The 19,915-nt window shown below is 45.4% G+C and overlaps 1 protein-coding gene and 2 non-coding genes across 6 annotated transcripts in view; all 3 read left to right on the top strand.

Moving 5' to 3' along the window:
* The window catches only part of ATG16L1 (autophagy related 16 like 1), a 42,929-nt gene extending 24,436 nt beyond the window's left edge, over window positions 1-18,493 (top strand). For all 4 annotated transcript variants that reach the window (XM_066598247.1, XM_066598246.1, XM_066598245.1 and 1 more), the window contains 10 exons: window positions 1,870-1,972; window positions 3,261-3,366; window positions 4,384-4,454; window positions 5,014-5,085; window positions 5,216-5,336; window positions 12,553-12,658; window positions 13,995-14,144; window positions 14,647-14,694; window positions 16,004-16,105; window positions 16,260-18,493. In XM_066598247.1, the coding sequence (XP_066454344.1) occupies window positions 1,870-1,972; window positions 3,261-3,366; window positions 4,384-4,454; window positions 5,014-5,085; window positions 5,216-5,336; window positions 12,553-12,658; window positions 13,995-14,144; window positions 14,647-14,694; window positions 16,004-16,105; window positions 16,260-16,353 (973 nt within the window). In that variant the 3' untranslated portion in view covers window positions 16,354-18,493. The remainder of the gene's footprint in view (window positions 1-1,869; window positions 1,973-3,260; window positions 3,367-4,383; window positions 4,455-5,013; window positions 5,086-5,215; window positions 5,337-12,552; window positions 12,659-13,994; window positions 14,145-14,646; window positions 14,695-16,003; window positions 16,106-16,259) is intronic.
* Window positions 2,528-2,800, top strand: LOC136594592 (small Cajal body-specific RNA 6). Its single transcript, XR_010788594.1, has one exon. It is a non-coding gene; the product is annotated as a small Cajal body-specific RNA 6 (non-coding RNA).
* LOC136594581 (small Cajal body-specific RNA 6) lies at window positions 4,035-4,305 on the top strand. Its single transcript, XR_010788593.1, has one exon. It is a non-coding gene; the product is annotated as a small Cajal body-specific RNA 6 (non-coding RNA).
* Window positions 18,494-19,915: the final 1,422 nt, after the last annotated feature.

The raw sequence follows: 19,915 nt of genomic DNA, 5'->3' as shown, positions 1-19,915 counted from the left end.
ACTTGCTCGGGTGTTCAATTACTTTTGGTAGGGTAGTGTATTTAAAGCTTTACTAAATGTGATGGTTATACATCTTTCTAATGTACTTTGTCATTGCCTCACCATTTTAAGATTTCTCCTTTTGATGTCAGTTAATCAGAATTGGCCTATATTTATTTACATCCACAGGGTGAGAGAAGTATTTGGTCTCTACTGTTAACGGGTGAGTTTGCTACAATTGTATCCAGTCAAAAAAAAAGTATAATAGCAACAACGTATCACTATAAACAAGAAAAGTATCAGGCTGGAACTCTGTATCTCTCACAGGGCTACTGGATACAATTGTAGTAGACTACCAGCTGTGTGAAGCTTAATGCTTGGTCAGGTTTTCAGTCTCTGGATATGAGAAGGATTCTTTCTAATCGCTGACCAATCTCGAAATGGTGAGGAATTAAGATGCAAAGTATATTCGAAAGCTGCAGAACTCTTTCGGACAGTATAACTGAAGGCTGTCTTATAACTGTATCATGGGTAGGGGGTCTGACTGCTAGGACCCAGGCTGATTATAAATACACGATATATGGTAGTGGTGGGGAAAACCACTTTAAAGAGCTATTACCATCTTAAAAAGTGATGGTATATTGCTAGTCTATGCCATCAGTAAAGGTCCGACCTCTGGGATCTCCACTTTTCCTGAGACTGAAGGTACCACAATGCTGATTTAGCACCGTAGCTCTTTCAGCTTTTCCCCCATGCATACCAGCACCCTGGCCATGTACATTGGGCCGCCGTCCGTTCCCTGCACAGTTGGGTGGCCAGGAGAACCAATGTGCAGGGGAAGATGATAAAAGAACCACCTGCTAAATCAGTGCTTCAGCCCCTTCGCTCTCAAGATCAATGGGGGTTTCACAGGTTTTTGGTCACTATAAGCAAAGAAATGGGGACCTATAATAGTGTATGTGTGTGCTTTTATATATTGTAACCCTCAGCATCTTTCACAAAGGCACCATTTGATTTATTCTGAATGACTGGCTCAGTAAGTGCAGGAAATGTGTAGTGACTTTCCTTAATTTACAAACCACACAAATCTACTTTAGTAGTATAGCACACATGCAGACACTACTTGCCTGCTTGTTGCTGAAATGTACCAGCAGTGACCATTTATGTCATTGGCATTTCCAGTATCTTTATAACTTGCCACATTTCTTCCAATGAGAACAGATTACTACTCTTGTGCTTGTTGGTTACATATTTACAGTAGTTCTTCAGTCCAGATATGTGAAAAGCAGTAATAAAGTTGTCTGAGAACCAGAACAAGCCATAGTGGTCTATTAATGTTACTTAAGGCCCTTCTACATGTAGCAATTATCATGCGAATAGTCCCCAGATTGAGTGGGTTGCACGATTGTGATGCGCACTGTGAATGAACAATCGGTGTTAGGTTATCAATGATCGGAGGTCTCATGCGAACCTGAAAATCATTGTTCACCTCCTGCTGCATTGTTTGGTATAAACAGACATTGTACAATTTGCTGAATAGAAGGCAGTGGCAGAAGGCTAGAGGTGCTGTTAGGATCCAGTGAATAACCAAAACTATCCCATTATTACTCTTATCTTGCCATGTAAAAGGACATTCAAGGCAGATGCAGTATATAAAATATAGACTGGGTGTTCTTGGCATTGGATATAGTCGAACTGGTATGAGAGATGGCTGCTTTTGTCCATTGTGGGTTGTCTACCTATTTGTGTTGCTCATTGTATTTGCTTTCAGTAGTGGGCATGGCTGTCTATTGTATAGCTTTGAATAGTAGTATACCTCCTTTTATATTCCTTGTGCTGAGGCTTAAGGGCTGGCCTTTAATATGTTAATATTGGTGTGTTGCCTTCTAGGAGGAGGTCTATATCTTCTTTTCCAGCCTCACAAGACTGTGTAGATGTTCAGGCAGGAGGGACCCGGGAAGTTCGTGTTCCAGTTACGGCTCTCCACTCATTTGTAAGTAGCTGCTTTTTATGTTGTTGTCTGTCTTATGATGTACAGTGGGTAAAAAAGAAAAAAGTTTTTTGTGGCGTGTTAGCCAGTAGAGCAAAATAATGTTGGTCTCCGAGGAGCAAAATAATCTTGATGATTATACCTTTTTAATGGTTGACAAAGAAATTAAATTACAGCAAGCTTTTGAGGCCAATTAGGCCTCTTCATTACTTAAACATCTACGAAGAAACGTATTCATACACAAAAGAGCGCAGACATGGTGTGATTAATCTGGTAAAGGCGAAGCAATCGGGCCATGTCTCTGGTTTTAACATTTTATATACATATATAATGTGTGTAATATAGACACATGCATTTCTTTAGAAATGTAGTTCTATGCCTGACGAAGAGGCCCGAGTTGCCTCAAAAGCTTCCTGTAACATAATTCTCTTTTTGTTTGTCGTTCGGTAGGTTTCATATCTACGAGATTACTGTTTTGCTCACTGAGAATAACAATATTATGATCTACAATGAAATACTGTAAATTCGCTGCTCTAGTATTGGCCAAAAGGTTTCCGAGGTCAGTGATGAGTAGTAAAAGGTCTGAGGCGCCGGTATTCTGCTACAACCCACTTTTCTCCCAGCAACCCCAGTTGTATCCAGTCACACTGAAGATATGTGTGGTTGGTTTAAAAGGCGGCTGCTGATATAATTGGCTTGTCTCTGCCGTTTATCTGCACAAGGTGAAAGGATAAGCGTTTTCTGAAGCAATCCTACATAGTAAGTGATAAGGAGACCCGGGTGGAGGCTGAATGCTGTGTGCTGCATGATCAGACGTTTTAAGCTGAGACCTCGTGTTTTGCTCAATCCTTGTGTATTTATCCTGTCAGACTGTTTTCTCCACAACTTTACCTCCATGTGTTTTAAAGGGGTTTCAGGACTTTGTGACCTATCCTTGGGATACGTCATCCATATCAGAATGGTGGGAATCTGACTCCCGGCATCCCCATTGACCAGCTGGTCACGTGGCTTCTGTGCCGCTCTGTCCTCTAAGTGAATTGGATTGAGCTGCGATACCAGGCACAGCTTTCCTTTCCCTGATATTCAATGATGTGGCAGCAGCCTCAAAACGGGTGATGGATAAGGGTGCCGGGAGTCCGATCCCCACTAATCTGATATTGATGACCTACCGTGAGGATTGACCATCAACATCGAGGTCCCAAGTAACCCCTTTAAATAAAACTGCTAGTAGGACAGTCGTACTCTACAAATGGTACATCAGCTTCATTTTTTATTTTTTGGTTTCTGTAAGGATGCTCATGATGGAGAGGTCAATGCAGTGCGATTCAGTCCAGGCTCCCGATTACTGGCTACAGGTGGGATGGACCGCCGGGTTAAGCTGTGGGAGGTGATCGGAGGTAAGAAAAAATGTTTTCTGTAAACCCCATTCCAATGTGTTCGTAAGCACTTTTCACTAAATGGAGGGGCAAGATTTGATTTGGTTAAAGGGGTTGTCCCATGAAATTGTTCTCCCCTGCCCATGCAATAGGGGACAATTAGCTGATTGTTGGGTGTTTTACAGCTGCTGATCAGGAGAACAGAGTCTTTAGCATCCCTGAATAAATGGAGAGATGGTTACAAATACAGAGTGTTCAAAAGCTTGGCTGTTTCTGGTTGGTCCAGTAAAATGAATGACGCAGTGGTGTACATGTGCAACCATTGCTCCGTTAATTTGGGGATGCTTCCAACGCCATTCTTCTGATCGATGGGATGTCAGTGGTCAGACCTCAATGATCAGCTGGTTATCTCCTATCCTGTGGCTTTACTCTCATGGGACAACCTCTTTAAAGGGATTTCTAGCTGTTTTGCTGCAGGAAGCAGACAGCTTTGTATATTGTGCAGTGGCTAGGGTTGGTACTGCAGGGGGAGTCCTACTGAAGTGAGTGGGACTCGGCCTGCAGTACCAACCTTGGCCATTGTAAAAATGTACAGCAATGTCTGTCTGCTTCCTGCAACAAAACAGCTAGAAGTGGGAAAAACCCTCTTTTAAGATTATTTGCATGTTAGTATTTTATAAGTGTCTTGTTGTCCGTGATGAACAGTAAAAGGTCTGATTACACTGCAGTTCCCCTGCAGCCCAAACACTCCCAGCAGCCCCTTCTTATACACCAGCATCAAGTTGTGCTTTGTGTGTTTCCAGGAGTTGCTGACATTCTTGGGTAACAAGTATCTTGTATCCAGAAGACTTCGGACTCATGATAGTTAATGTTATCCTACATGTATGTTATTCCTGGGGTGTGTTGTACGGGAACTGACCTTGTATACAGTGTATGACTTCTAGTTTTCAAGCTGAGACAACATAGAATATACGCATTGCTGTAATATGTAATAGTGTTCATCTACAATTGGTACACTATTGTTTCTTGTGTTTACAGATAAGTGTGAGGCAAAGGGATCGCTGACGGGAAGCAATGCTGGCATTACAAGCATAGAGTTTGATAGTGCTGTAAGTACATTGGCCCTGATCTCGCAGTTCTACCTTGGATTTTCATGCATATTATGCCCCTGTATAAATTCAGACCAGACCTCAAAATAAGTACAGACCTCAGAATACAGGCAGCAGACCAGATGCCAAACACCGGGCAGACTAGCTTCACATCTGCTTTGGAGGCTTCATACGAAGCAACCAACACAGGTTTGTCAGAAATAAAAATAGTGCTACAAGCAATACTTCTATATTTTTTCCTTAAAATCTTGGACACAAAGATGGAACCCAATGAACCCGATTATAAGTCCTGGGGCCCATTGGACACCCCCTAGTCATGTGACTGGTCCAGCACTCTGTCAGTTTTAATTTCCTGTTCCTACGATGGAACACAAAAGCAAAAATGAGACTGCAGATACAGAGGGACACCCAACACTTACACATCTATCTTCTCTCCCTGATCCTACTATTCGTAGTCTTGCGGCGACACCTGCGGCTTGTGGACCTATGGCCAGCACAATTAAGATTAACTTGGACAACCGCTTTAACTCATGGTATTGCTATATTTCTTGTATTCTAGGGCTCCTACCTTTTGGCTGCATCTAATGATTTTGCCAGTAGGATCTGGACAGTCGATGACTACCGTCTTCGGGTAAGACCATTTACCATGTCTTTTTCTTTCATTGTATACAGCGATGTCCTCCTATTCTTAGATGTGTAATGTCTGCTGATGTGGGTCAGTGCAGCGTGTCTTACATGATCTGATCTCTAATCCTCCTCAGCATACACTGACTGGGCACAGCGGCAAAGTTTTGTCTGCTAAATTCTTATTGGACAACGCTCGAATTGTGTCAGGAAGTCATGACCGTACATTGAAACTCTGGGATCTGCGTAACAAAGTGTGTAAGTATTCACTAATATTAGTTTTTATTAGGTTTCTTTTAAAGACTGTCTGCAAAAAAAAAAGGTACTTCAACAGAGAAAAAAAAATGATGGCAATTAGTAGTCACTAGCTTACGTCAGCAGTTGACTGAGCTCTCCTAGCAATGCAGATTACGTACAAACAGCTGCTGATTCTGCTTTCTATTATTACGTTCATACTCCTGCTAATAGAGTAACGTATTATGGACATTTTTTGCACTGGTATATATTAGAGATGAGCAAACGTGTTCTTCCGAGCTTGATATTCGTGCGAATATTAGGGTGTTCGGGATGTTCGTTATTCGTAACGAACACCATGCAGTGTTCTGGTTACTTTCACTTCCTTCCCTGAGACGTTAGCGCGCTTTTCTGGCCAATTGAAAGACAGGGAAGGCATTACAACTTCCCCCTGTGACGTTCAAGCCCTATACCACCCCCCTGCTGTGAGTGGCTGGGAAGATCAGGTGTCACCCGAACATAAAAGTCGGCCCCTCCCGCGGCTCGCCTCAGATGCCGTGTGAGTTAGTGAGGGACAGTGCTGTTTGTACCGGAGCTGCTGTAGGGAAAGAATTGGTAGTTAGTGTAGGCTTCAAGACCCCCCCAAAGGTCCTTATTAGGGCCACTGATAGCTGTGTGTTGGCTGCTGTTAGCAGTGGCAAATTTTTTTTCCCTCAAAATCGGCTCTGCAGAGCGTTGCACCTGGCATTAGGGACAGAAGTGCTGCATAGGCAGGGAGAGTGTTAGGAGTGAGTGTAGCCTTCAAGAACCTCAACGGTCCTTTCTAGGGCCATATTTAACCGTGTGCAGTACTGTCCAGGCTGCTGTTAGCTGTGCTGCATTTTTTTTTTTTGCTTCTCAAAATCGCCTCTTCAGACCATTGCACCCTCCATTGATACTGCAGGGAAAGAATTGTATAGGCAGGGCCACAACACAGTTATTATTCATTGAATATACGCAGTGCTGCCTTTTGGTGCAAAAAAACGGAAAATAATTCTATTTGTCCTGCCTCTGTCCGTCCTAACGCCGGTGGACACGTGTCGGCTGCGTGTGCAACCTGTAAAAATCAGACGCACCCAGCTACGTTTTACTCCTGGCTTTGCCATTTGCTTTCCTTAATTGGGAAAAAAAATACCTGCTCTGCCACAGTTAATAACTCTGCTACCCTCACGTTCTGTGACACATTAGCAGGAAAACAGCACAGTTATTAAACTTCTCATGTTCATAGAATATACGCAGTGCTGCCTTTTGGTGCAAAAAAACGGAAAATAATTCTATTTGTCCTGCCTCTGTCCGTCCTAACGCCGGTGGACACGTGTCGGCTGTGTGTGCAACCTGTAAAAATCAGACGCACCCAGCTACGTTTTACTCCTGGTTTCGCCATTTGCTTTCCTTAATTGGGAAAAAAAATACCTGCTCTGCCACAGTTAATAACTCTGCTACCCTCACGTTCTGTGACACATTAGCAGGAAAACAGCACAGTTATTAAACTTAGATTATTCATTCACTAGAGGCAGTGGGGCCTTTCGTTTTCAAAAAAGGGAAAAAATTATATTTGGCCTGCAGTCTTGCGCCAATTTATTAGCTGCCTGTGAAATCAAATCACTGGTAATACAGCATGCTGAGGGGTAGGGTTAGGCCTAGAGGACGTGGACGCGGCCGAGGACGCGGAGGGCCAAGTCAGGGTGTGGGCACAGGCCAAGCTCCTGATCCAGGTGTGTCGCAGCCGACTGCTGCCCGATTAGGAGAGAGGCACGTTTCTGGTGTCCCCACATTCATCGCCCAATTAATGGGTCCACGCGGGAGACGGTTATTAGAAAATGAGCAGTGTGAGCAGGTCCTGTCCTGGATGGCAGAAAGTGCTTCGAGCAACCTATCGTCTACCCGCAGTTCTGCGCCGTCCACTGCTGCCAATCCGAATCCTCTGTCTGCTGCTCCTCCTTCCTCCCAGCCTCCTCACTCCACTACAATAACACCTGCTCAGGAGCGGGAACACTCCCAGGAACTGTTCTCGGGCCCCTGCTTAGATTGGGCAGCAGCGGTTCCTCTCCCACCAGAGGAGTTTATCGTCACTGATGCCCAACCATTCGAAAGTTCCCGGGGTCCGGGGGAAGAGGCTGGGGACTTCCGCCAACTGTCTCAACAACTTTCTGTGGGTGAGGAGGACGATGACGATCAGACACAGTTGTCTTGCAGTGAGGTAGTAGTAAGGGCAGTAAGTCCGAGGGAGCAGCACACAGAGGATTCGGAGGAAGAGCAGCAGGACAATGAGGTGACTGACCCCACCTGGTGTGCAACGCTTACTCAGGAGGACAGGTCTTCAGGGGGGGAGTCAAGGGCATCAGCAGGGCAGGTTGCAAGAGGCAGTGCGGTGGCCAGGGGTAGAGGCAGGGCCAGACCGAATAATCCACCAAGTGTTTCCCAAAGCGCCCCCTCGCGCCATGCCACCCTGCAGAGGCCGAGGTGCTCTAAGGTCTGGCAGTTTTTCACAGAGACGCCTGACGACCGACGAACAGTGGTGTGCAACCTTTGTTGCGCAAAGCTCAGCCGGGGAGCCAACACCAACAGCCTCACCACCACCACCATGCGCAGGCATATGATGGCCAAGCACCCCACAAGGTGGGACGAAGGCCGTTCAGCGCCTCCGGTTTGCACCCCTGCCTCTCCCCCTGTGCCCCAACCTGCCACTGAGATGCAACCCCCCTCTCAGGACACAGGCACTATCGTCTCCTGGCCTGCACCCACACCCTCACCTCCGCTGTCCTCGGCCCCATCCAGCAGTGTAGTTCAGCGCACCGTCCAGCCGTCGCTTGCGCAACTGTTGGAGCGCAAGCGCAAGTACGCCGCCACGCACCCGCACGCTCAAACGTTAACCGTCCGCATAGCAAAATTCATCAGCCTTGAGATGCTGCCGTATAGGGTTGTGGAAACGGAGTCCTTCAAAAGTATCATGGAGGCGGCGGCCCCGCGCTACTCAGTTCCCAGTCGCCACTACTTTTCCCGATGTGCCGTCCCAGCCCTGCACGACCACGTCTCCCGCAACATTGTACGCGCCCTCACCAACGCGGTTACTGCCACGGTCCACTTAACAACGGACACGTGGACAAGCACAGGCGGGCAGGGCCACTACATCTCCCTGACGGCACATTGGGTGAATTTAGTGGAGGCTGGGACAGAGTCAGAGCCTGGGACCGCTCATGTCCTACCCACCCCCAGAATAGCGGGCCCCAGCTCGGTGGTGGTATCTGCGGAGGTGTATGCTTCCTCCACTAAAGCACCCTCCTCCTCCTCTGTCTCGCAATCAAGATGTGTTAGCAGCAGCATGTCGCCAGCAGTCGGTGTCGCGCGGTGTGGCAGCACAGCGGTGGGCAAGCGTCAGCAGGCCGTGCTGAAACTACTCAGCTTAGGCGATAAGAGGCACACGGCCCACGAACTGCTGCAGGGTCTGACACAGCAGACCGACCGCTGGCTTGCGCCGCTGAGCCTCCAACCGGGCATGGTCGTGTGTGACAACGGCCGTAACCTGGTGGCGGCTCTGCAGCTCGGCAGCCTCACGCACGTGCCATGCCTGGCCCACGTCTTTAATTTGGTGGTTCAGCGCTTTCTGAAAAGCTACCCACGCTTGTCAGACCTGCTCGTAAAGGCACGCCGGCTCTGCGCACATTTTCGCAAGTCCCACACGGACGCTGCCACCCTGCGCACCCTGCAACATCACTTTAAGCTGCCAGTGCACCGACTGCTGTGCGACGTGCCCACACGGTGGAACTCTACGCTCCACATGTTGGCCAGGCTCTATGAACAACGTAGAGCTATAGTCGAATACCAACTCCAACATGGGCGGCGCAGTGGGAGTCAGCCTCCTCAATTCCTTTCAGAAGAGTGGGCCTGGTTGGCAGACATCTGCCATGTCCTTGGTAATTTTGAGGAGTCTACCCAGGTGGTGAGCGGCGATGCTACAATCATTAGCGTCACCATTCCTCTGCTATGCATCTTGAGAAATTCCCTGCAAACCATAAAGGCAGCTGCTTTGCGCTCGGAAACGGGGGCGGGGAAGACAGTATGCCGCTGGATAGTCAGGGCACCCTCCTGTCTATTTCTCAGCGCGTTCAGGAGGAGGAGGAGGAGCATGAGGAGGAGGGGGAAGAGACAGCTTGGGCCGCTGCTGACGGTACACCGGCTGATTGCCTGTCATCCTTTCAGCGTGTATGGCCTGAGGAGGAGGAGGAGGAGGAGGATCCTGAAAGTGATCTTCCTAGTGAAGACAGCCATGTGTTGCGTACAGGTACCCTGGCACACATGGCTGACTTCATGTTAGGATGCCTTTCTCGTGACCCTCGCGTTGCACGCATTCTGGCCACGACGGATTACTGGGTGTACACACTGCTCGATCCACGGTATAAGGAGAACCTGCCCACTCTGATTCCCGAAGAGGAAAGGGGTTCGAGAGTGTTGCTATACCACAGGACCCTTGCGGACAAGCTGATGGTAAAATTCCCAGCCGACAGCGCTAGTGGCAGAAGGCGCAGTACCGAGGGCAAGGTAGCAGGGGATGTGCGTAGATCGAGCAGCATGTACATCCCAGGCAGTGCAACAGTCTTTAAGGGCCTGGCCAGCTTTATGGCTCCCCACCAAGACTGTGTCACCGCTCCCCAGTCACGGCTGAGTCGGCGGGAGCACTGTAAAAGGATGGTGAGGGAGTACGTAGCGGATCGCACGACCATCCTTGGTGACGCCTCTGCCCCCTACAACTACTGGGTGTCGAAGCTGGACATGTGGCCTGAACTAGCGCTGTATGCCCTGGAGGTGCTTGCTTGTCCTGCGGCTAGCGTGTTGTCGGAGAGGGTGTTTAGTGCGGCTGGGGGAATCATCACAGATAAGCGTAGCCGCTTGTCAACCGACAGTGCCGACAGGCTAACACTCATCAAGATGAACAAAGGCTGGATTTCCCCAGACTTCTGTTCTCCACCAGCGGACAGCAGCGATACGTAAGCAATACGTAGGCTGCACCCGCGGATGGAAGCTACGTTCTCTCTCACCATCCAAAACGGGGACATTTCTGCTTCATCAATCTGTGTCTAATATTCCTCCTGCTCCTCCTCCTGAAACCTCACGTAATCACGCTGAACGGGCAATTTTTCTTAGGGCCACAAGGCTCACTCAAATAATTTTTCTGAACAATTTTTATAAGTTTCAATGCGCTTAAAAGCGTTGGAACTTTAACTTGAACCAATTTTTCGTTACACTGGGCTGCCTCCAGGCCTAGTTACCACTTAAGCCACATTAACCAAAGCGATTAATGGGTTTCACCTGCCCTCTTGGCTGGCCATGGCCAATTTTTGGGATGTACATTAGTACTGTTGATACAGCAATTTTTGTGGGCCCTCGCCTACAGTGTAATCAAATTAATTTTTAGCCCACCTGCATTACAGCTGACGTTACCTCAGCTGTGTTGGGCAATGCAATGGGATATTTTTATGTACCGCCGGTGGGTTCCAGGGAGCCACCCATGCTGTAGGTGCACACGGAGTTTTTAATACATGTGTCCACTTCTAAAGAACCCCAGTCTGACTGGGGCATGCAGTGTGGGCCGAAGCCCACCTGTATTACGCACGACATTACTACCTCAGCTGTGTTGGGCAATGCAATGGGATATTTCTATGTACCGCCGGTGGCTTCCTGGCACCCACCCAGGCAGTGGGTCCACAGGGAGTTTAACCTACATGTGTCCACTTGTAAAGAACCCCAGTCTGACTGGGGCATGCAGTGTGGGCCGAAACCCACCTGCATTAACCCTTTCCAGTCCACTGTGTGACCTGTGAAGACATTAGGGTTTAAGGCTGTACAGCTCCGTTGTTGGTAGACGTCCGTCGGGGTTCTCTTACTGTATATTGCCAGCCTCTCTGCTGTCGGAGCCTATCCTACGTGTCAGCTCATGCAGTACTGGCTTTAGCCAGCATATAGCGCCGTTGTATAACGGCAGAAAAAGAGTAAGCCCCCTAGGAAAACCATATACAAATTGGATTGGAAAGGGTTAAGCACAACATTACTACCTCAGCTGTGTTGGGCAATGCAATGGGATATTTCTATGTACCGCCGGTGGCTTCCTGGCACCCACCCATGCTGTAGGTGCACACGGAGTTTTTACTACATCTGTACACTTATAAAGAACCCCAGTCAGACTGGGGCATGCAGTGTGGGCCGAAGCCCACCTGCATTAAGCACGACATTACTACCTCAGCTGTGTTGGGCAATGCAATGGGATATTTCTGTGTACCGCCGGTGGGTTCCAGGGAGCCACCCATGCTGTGGGTCGACAGGGACTTCACAATAGGGAGTTGTACCTGCCTGTGTCTATGAATTAAAAAGCCCGGTCTGACTGGGGCATGCAGACACCTTGACAGAATGAATAGTGTGTGGCACATAGGTTCCCCATTGCTATGCCCACGTGTGCAGCTCCTGATGGCGGTGGCACAGGATTCTATTTCTCATTGCTTCTGTACAGCATTGTGGGCTATCGCTCCGCCACTTTTAAAGAGGGTCGCTGCCTAGCCGTGCCAACCTCTGCAGTGTGTGCCTGCGGTCCCTCGTCATGGCAGACACAATTCTAAATAGACATGAGCGTGGTGTGGCATAAGGGCAGCTGAAGGCTGCCCAGGGACACTTTGGTGTGCGCTGTGGGGGGGGAGGGGGGGCGGTTGGGCAGCATGTAACCCAGGAGAAGTGTCAGCGGAGTGTCATGCAAGCAGTGATTGTGCTTTGTTGGAGGTAGTGTGGTGCTTAGCAAAGGTATGCCATGCTAATGAGGGCTTTTCAGAAGTAAAAGTTGTTGGGAGGGGGGGGGCCCACTCTTGCCGGTATTGTGGCTTAATAGTGGGACCTGTGAACTTGAGATGCAGCCCAACATGTAGCCCCTCGCCTGCCCTATCCGTTGCTGTGTCGTTCCCATCACTTTCTTGAATTGCCCAGATTTTCACACATGAAAACCTTAGCGAGCATCGGCGAAATACAAAAATGCTCGGGTCACCCATTGACTTCAATGGGGTTCGTTGTTCGAAACGAACCCTCGAACATCGCGGGAAGTTCGTTCCGAATAACGAACACCCGAACATTTTGGTGTTCGCTCATCTCTAGTATATATGCAGATTTATAGATTTTTTTTTTTTTTTTTTTTTTTTTTTAATTTTCATCTTTGCGTCTCCAGGTATCAAGACTGTTTTTGCAGGCTCCAGCTGCAATGATATTGTCTGTACTGAACAATGTGTGATGAGTGGGCACTTCGACAAAAAGATACGTTTTTGGGATATAAGGTATGTGGGATGCTAGAATGAACGACCATGGTGCTCTTTGGAACATTCTGATGAATAACTTTTTTTTTTTTTTTTCTCCTGCTACTTGTATATAAAACATGTTGATATGGGAAACTCTAAAGTTATCTTAACGTGATTTGAAATTTGACCCATTTTTCTGTTGTGGAATTTAGTGGAAGCCGTGGCTCAAAAAGTCTAATTCCCTGCAGGATAGTAAAAGAAAAATGTAAAAACAAATGTCCATGTTTAAAAGAAAAAAATAACACCATACAAAGATCAATGTTACCCCAATACAGTGACCATTTAGGAGGAAATACTAGGTTTTATACAGGTGCTCTGTAGACTGTATCAGCGATTATAGTACTGTTCTATCCATTGATCACCATGTAACGCAGTATTAAAGTAATAACTCCGTTCTGTGTCATCTGACTGGAGTTGTGTATTGTTTTTCTTTTTCCGTTCGGCCCAGACTACCATAATGACTTTTCTCCTGAATTCGACGACTCTTGCGGAATTTAACATACAGCAATCTTGTTTTCCCAGCACCCCCTTGCATTGTCCATATATCTACCCAATCTCTCCTCCCATAGTACAACAGATATTACTAACCACACAATAATTGCCACTTGTAGTGCCCTCCATGCAGTAGTAATACTCCCATCAATAATAATGCATCCCCTTATGGCCTCATCTGGAATAATGTGTCCCCCTTTAGAACCACATCTGATCAGTAATTGAGTGCCTTTAAGCCTGCAGCACTGCTTCCCATAACTGTGGAATAGGTTGGCAGTGTATAAATGAGGTGATGGAATAAATCCTCCACAGTGCCACCTATTGAAAGGCAGCATTCCTTCGAGTCAAAGTGGGACTTTCTATACAAGTCTTGTTACAATGACTGGGAATCAAAAGCAAAGCCAGACTCCATGTACATACAGCTGTTTCCGGGTTATTGCCCATCATCAGTGTACAGTAGGAGTCTGGCTTTTGCTAGTGAGAGGCCTGGGACAGGGGTCAGAAACGCTCTTTTCTCCTTAGGGAGAGCAACTATATACTATAAACTAAGTGAGGAGACTCAAATGGCCACGCACGCTCCTCTGGGTAATATGCAAATAAGGCAGATGGAATAAATCCTTTCAATAGGTGGCACTGTGGAGGATTTATTCCATCTCCCTTATTTGCATATTACCCAGAGGAGCGTGCGTGGCCATTTGAGTCTCCTCACTTAGTTTATAGTATATAGTTGCTCTCCCTAAGGAGAAAAGAGCGTTTCTGACCCCTAAATGAGGTGATTAATGTGAATATGGGTTTTTCTTGACTCTTCTTTTTGCTATTTTAGAACAGAGTGTATAGTACGGGAGCTGGAGTTACATGGTAGAATCACGGCTCTGGATTTGAACCCTGAGAGGACAGAGCTGCTCAGTTGCTCCCGAGATGACCTGATCAAGATAATAGATTTACGTGCCAATGCAGTGCGACAGACGTTTAGGTGAGTTGGAGAAGGATCCGTTGGCCCTAACTGCTTAACTATCTGAATTCCTATATCGCTTTCTATTAAATGCCCTATAGCAGTGTGAAAGGATTTGGGGTGAGTGGCCGGACAGTCCTGCTCTCACATGTGTTAGTGGGAATTGGCTACTGAAATGCACATCCTGAGTGTTGGGAGGGAGGCAGATTTCGGGATTTTATGAACCTTGTATGTTTGCAGGCGTGTGTGTTTTTCTGATTTAGGCGATGACCACTAACTCAACATTGCTTCAGCGTTCTGTTATATTGTACGAGTGTTTACAACTTCTGTCCGCATTCACTGACCCGGGCCATACCACTGTCGGGTCCTGTATGTTGTCACTTGTTTCATTTTGGTTTTATTCTTGCTATTTTAAAAATATACAATTTTAAAAAAGGGCATGCAAAATCTGTTTTGTGCAGTACTTTGTTTTTACTGTAGTGTTCAATGCAGTTTTCTTATTAAATACAATTTTTCTCTTTAGTGCTCAGGGTTTCAAGTGTGGATCAGATTGGACTAGAGTCATTTTTAGGTAAGCATTTGGGGGGGAAAACCGTTTTGAAGGAATAAGCTGATTAAAGGGCCACTTTTACAAAAACACCAGATTGCCTGCCATACTCTGGAGTTCTCTTTTTCTGTATTGCAGCCACCTCTCTGCAGTGCAGCCACTTGTCCGATCAGCACCGCATTAGCTGAAGGCTATACCATTTTTTTGCTTGCTTGTAGACCGCTTTAATATCATTACGTTTTATATTCCTCGAAATAAGCTGCATACTATAAGTATACAGTCAGGAGGAAAAACTATGATCTCCTCTATTATAGCTGTGTTGTCAGTAACTGTGGCCTTTTAAACATTTTTGTAAAAACCTCTTTATGTAAAACTGCATGCTTAAAGTGTAAAATATGTGGATTGTTCCTTTTAACAGTTCTGCACAGACATATAATGGGAGTTAACCCACAGTGTTACAAAGAGCCTATGGTTTCAGTCCCAGGAAGATGCTGGGGCAGCCCTACAACTAAAGTTCTATATAGCCTTTTAATGCAAGTTTGTCTGTTTGGAGAGTAAAACCTAAAGAACTAGGTTATAAAACCCTGTGCTTATAGGATTCCTTAATAGTACCAGAATACTCCCACATACACTCCACTGTATATTAGTCACTTAAATTTGAAGGAGGGGGATATGGTATCACAGAAGCCCCCTCCTATTGCAAATAATTCCAACTGGCCAGTGTTGTAGGCAGTATACTTCTTTAATCAGCAGACAAAAGTAAAACGTGCACCGAAACGCGTAGCCTATGAGCACATTATTTTTATTTATTTTTTTTTCAAGCCATCTCGAAACGTTCAAGTGAAAAATGATGCACAAAAATTGCAAGGTTTGACACAAGCCTGACTTGTGCCCTTTAACAATCTACACCTTTTTAGGCCACTTTATAAAGAGTTGTAGTTTGTGGAAGGGGGCGTGGCCACCTTTCTCATCTGATGTATGTATAATTTATGCCAGAAATGGATGTAAATTTATGCAAGGAATCTACACCATCTTGTAGCTGACTTTTCTTTTAAGGTGCATGACCGGCCTGAGGTGCATTAACTATGTAGAAGTATGACCCTTTCGTAGACTAGGCACAGCGTACACCTTGAGGATCATATTTAAGACTGGTTTGAAATGCCAGTTTTAGTAAATTCCTTAAAAGGTCCTCCTATGGATACAATAGTTGGGTTTCCCTCTGGAGACACTCGCTCTACTAAAATCATTTGGCCAAGAGCGTTAATATTTCGAATGGAGGTTCAGTCTGTATGCTCACATAACATCATCCCCTCTTCATATTCTATTTCTTCAGCCCTGACGGTAGGTACGTGGCAGGCGGGTCAGCAGAGGGGACTCTCTATTTCTGGAATGTGATGACTGGGAAGATGGAAAAGATTCTTGGCAAGCAGCATAGGTATGATTGGAAGAAATGTCCTCTTTTGTTCCGTTGTCTTAAGACGTTCTTTTAATAGATCTGTTGTGCCTCTTGTGTAACGTAAGTGTGCCTGGTATTTGGTGTCGTATCTTATAGATGGTGTGGTCCTGATTTATCCTCTTTTTCGTTACAGTTCCTCTATCAATGCCGTCGCCTGGTCTCCCTCCGGTGCCTACGTAGTTAGTGTGGACAAAGGAAGCAAAGGAGTATTGTGGTCTGACTTTTGAGCACTTTTACCCAAAGACTCAAACGAGCACTTAGTTGACAAATGGCTGTCAGCGACTGGTTTGTTGTGTACAGGGCACAATTGTATGTACAAGAGATGTGGACTCTACTCAAGAAATCTAGAATGCACAGAGCAGTCAGACTGTGCCCTCAGCCCCGCGGGGCTCTCATCGCTTTGAAGTGAAGGAAATAGGAAGCGCTTTAAATTGCTAAGTGAGGATGCCTTCTGTGTAAAGATCTCTAAATACTGTTAAATGAAAACATTATGTATTATAAGATACATTATAATATATCTGGAATTTTACAACCTGTTCATCCTTCATTAGTCACCCTTGGTAGGGTGGGGGTGGAGGGTTGGTACAGTTAGGGAAGAAATGCGCAGAAAAATCATGGTGTTGCACATAGGAGCAAGCGATTCCAGCTTATGGGAGGAATGGTTTAATCTGGCTCATGTCGGAAGAGTTGTTTCTGCACCAAAGGTTGGCCAACAAAAATACTTTGAACAGCTTTAGTATTGAGCTTTCAATGGCTTTCTCACACAAATTGCACCAAAATTGTCTAACCTACTTTTCCACATGTGTCTTAGACGCTTTCTGATACTTTTATTTTTCAACTTTTCCGAGAAAGGGGCATGGCTTTTCTAAAAAAAAAACAAAAACTGTGTGGCCTTAATGAGACGAATTGCGCAAAAATTTTGGTGCAGTTTTTGGCGTAAACTGCACCAAGTAATAGGTGATATAAAGTTAGACGAGACGCTCTAAAGATACAGAAGATCTATTATTTAGCAGAGTCGCGATAATAAATCTGCTGCATTTAAGGAATGTTTAGTCTACATTTGCACCGTCCAGCTATTAGACAGTATTAGTTAATAAGCCCCATTGTTTCTAGTAAAGTCCAGCCAATAAGTATACACCTTTTTATTTTTTTTACACCCCTTCAGAAATCCCTTGGCCTTTATTGGAAAAGTAGCGTTTTTTGAATGAAAGTGTAGATTGTCTTCATCGTTCTTCTATACTGAGCCATGTGGCTGGGGGTTTTAAATGGCAGATAAACTCCTAATCAGCTAGATCTTACAATAGCCTTTGATGAAAAACTAAGTTAAAGTTTTCCAAAGTATCTGCATTAGCCTAGTTTCACATAGCCGAGAGCGATATCAGGCGGTGAAACTCGACCCAATATCACACCCGTGCACATGCGATGTCCCCGCGGGATGTGATACGTTTTTGTGTCTAACTCCTCCCATCACTTCAGTAAAGTAGCGATCCTCCAAAGGGAAACCTCACATCGCACGCCCTATTCAAAAGAATTGGGGTTCATATTCGTGCGTCTCGCAATGTGCAAATCTCACTGTGAAAGCGGCCTAAAAGTACTTTGGATATGTTTTAATTCCTTTGATACAACGTCCATGCTATCTAACAGGTGCTTTTTGTTTATCGGGTGGTCTAGTACCTGAATAGGACAGTTTTCCTACCATAGGCGTAAATCCTTAAACTTGCACCCGGACTTGCAGATGATGATTGATGCACAACCCAAAATAAAGTGCCTCCACAATAAGTTACTTGCTAGTACTTTATCTAACGGGTTAGCTTTCACTCCTGGAAAATGCAGAATGAGAAGTCACTTAGTTAGAATAAAATGCATACTAGAGCTCTACATACATGGGTTAACTCCTTGCACAGGGTTTGTATGGTGCAGGCTTGGGAGCCTATCCCGCTCCATATACAGCAGGTCTCTGCTGCCTTGTGCTTGTCGTGTACTGTAGTATTGCAGTATACTGTAAAAATGGTCAGGCAATTCCACGTTAAAGTCCCTTTAGGAGACTTAAGAAAAAATGCAGCGAAAAAGGTGTGTCTGGTTTTTCTTCTTTTTTTTTTTTAAAGAAATATGGGGAAAAGGGATTTTCAAATTTTATTCCTAATAACAAAAATATTAATTTGCTAATTCTCTGGCCTTAGAAGTCCAATCTATTAAAATAACACATTATTTATGCCACACAGTGAACACTGTCTGAAAGAAATGCACAACCCCAGAATTGTGCATTTTGGTCACCCCGTTCCCAAGGTAAAATGTTATCTATACCAAACCTACAGAAACCAAAGGTCATCCTGCAAAAAACAAGCCTTCACGCTGCTACATTGATTTTTATTTTATTTTTTTTAAAAAGGTCATGGCGATCAGAAGATCACGGCAGTAAATGTTTTTTTTTGTTTGTTTTTTTAAGCGTTTTTAAAAGTAGTACACCAAAAAACCTATATAAACTCAGTGCTGCTGTGGTTGTACTGGTCCCCAGAATAAAGTTATCATGTCATATTTGCAGCACTGTGTATGCTGTATAAACAAGACCATCAAAAATGGCGGAGTTGTGTTTCTTCATTTCACTCCACTTAGATATTCTTACGAGTTTTTTTTCAGTACATTATTTGATACAGTAACATTAAAAATTACGACTCGTCCTGCAAAAAACAAGGCCACTGACAGCTACGTCAATAGAAAAATAAAGTTATGATTTTTAATTTTTTTTTTTTTTTTTAAAGTGGGAAGGAGAAAAAAAAAAAAGGAGTATCTTGAGGGGTTGGATAAATTGTAATTCATGCATAGTGTGGTAAATATCTGCAGTTCGGCTGTGGATACCAGTACATGCTGCGCTAGTGCAGTTAGTAAAAAAAAAAAAATTTTTAAAAACACATTTAGGGCTCATTCACACAAGGGACCTAATCTTGCAAAAAAAAGTTGCAGCTAACTGTGCAAAAAACACGTGAATGGACGATTTTTCCACGCTGAAGTCCTGAGCTATATTGGTGTTGAAACAACGCTGATGAGCGATGAAGAAAAATGAGCTGCTGTTCAGGGACGAGAGAGAGATCGCCGTGGCAGCCCCGAATTCAACTGGCAACTCCCTTCATTGCAGGGATAAGGGGAATCCCCAGGGCTTCCCGTCATCTCCCCGGGAGTCCTCTCATCCCCGCAATGAAGGGAATTCCCGGGAGAGGTTCCATTCATCACTGTCGGGGACTCCCTTCATCTCCGCAAGGGACTAACAGAAGCTTACAGCAGGACATTTAAAAAGTGAAAACTTGCCGTTCCGGGTAAATGCGGGGCTGCTGCCGCCGTGGGGCTTCCCTTTGTCCACAAGGAAACACTGTTCTTCTGGGTTTCGTGGTGCGGCGGAACTCTCTCTACACCCCCTCTTTTTCCAGCTGCCATAGGAGTCTGTGGACACTCCCACGTTTTGCGTACCAAAGATAGGTCAAGGCCTATATTTTTAGGTGCAATTTTTTTTTTGGCACTGTTAAAATTCCTTCATCTGAACGTTTCCATAGGAAGCCATTGGTTCTAATAGTCGTGGGTTTTTTTTTTGTGTATGCAAGTTAGCTGCGCAAATTCCCTCGTGTGAATGAGCTCTGACTCGTAACCCATGTAAATGACATTTGCTACCAGAGCTAACAGATCAGTTACAACTCTTAGAATAATAACCATCGTTAGAATTCGTTAAATCCAACACCGTTATTATTTTTTACATAACTTCATAAATCACCCAGAAGTCTCTGCTCATCAGAAGCTCTT

This window comes from Eleutherodactylus coqui, chromosome 1 (genome assembly GCF_035609145.1).
Source record: "Eleutherodactylus coqui strain aEleCoq1 chromosome 1, aEleCoq1.hap1, whole genome shotgun sequence".
In the NCBI taxonomy this organism is placed as follows: Eukaryota; Metazoa; Chordata; class Amphibia; order Anura; family Eleutherodactylidae; genus Eleutherodactylus; species Eleutherodactylus coqui.
Note: the sequence above shows the minus strand (reverse complement) of the source record. Positions and strands in the feature narration are given on the sequence as shown.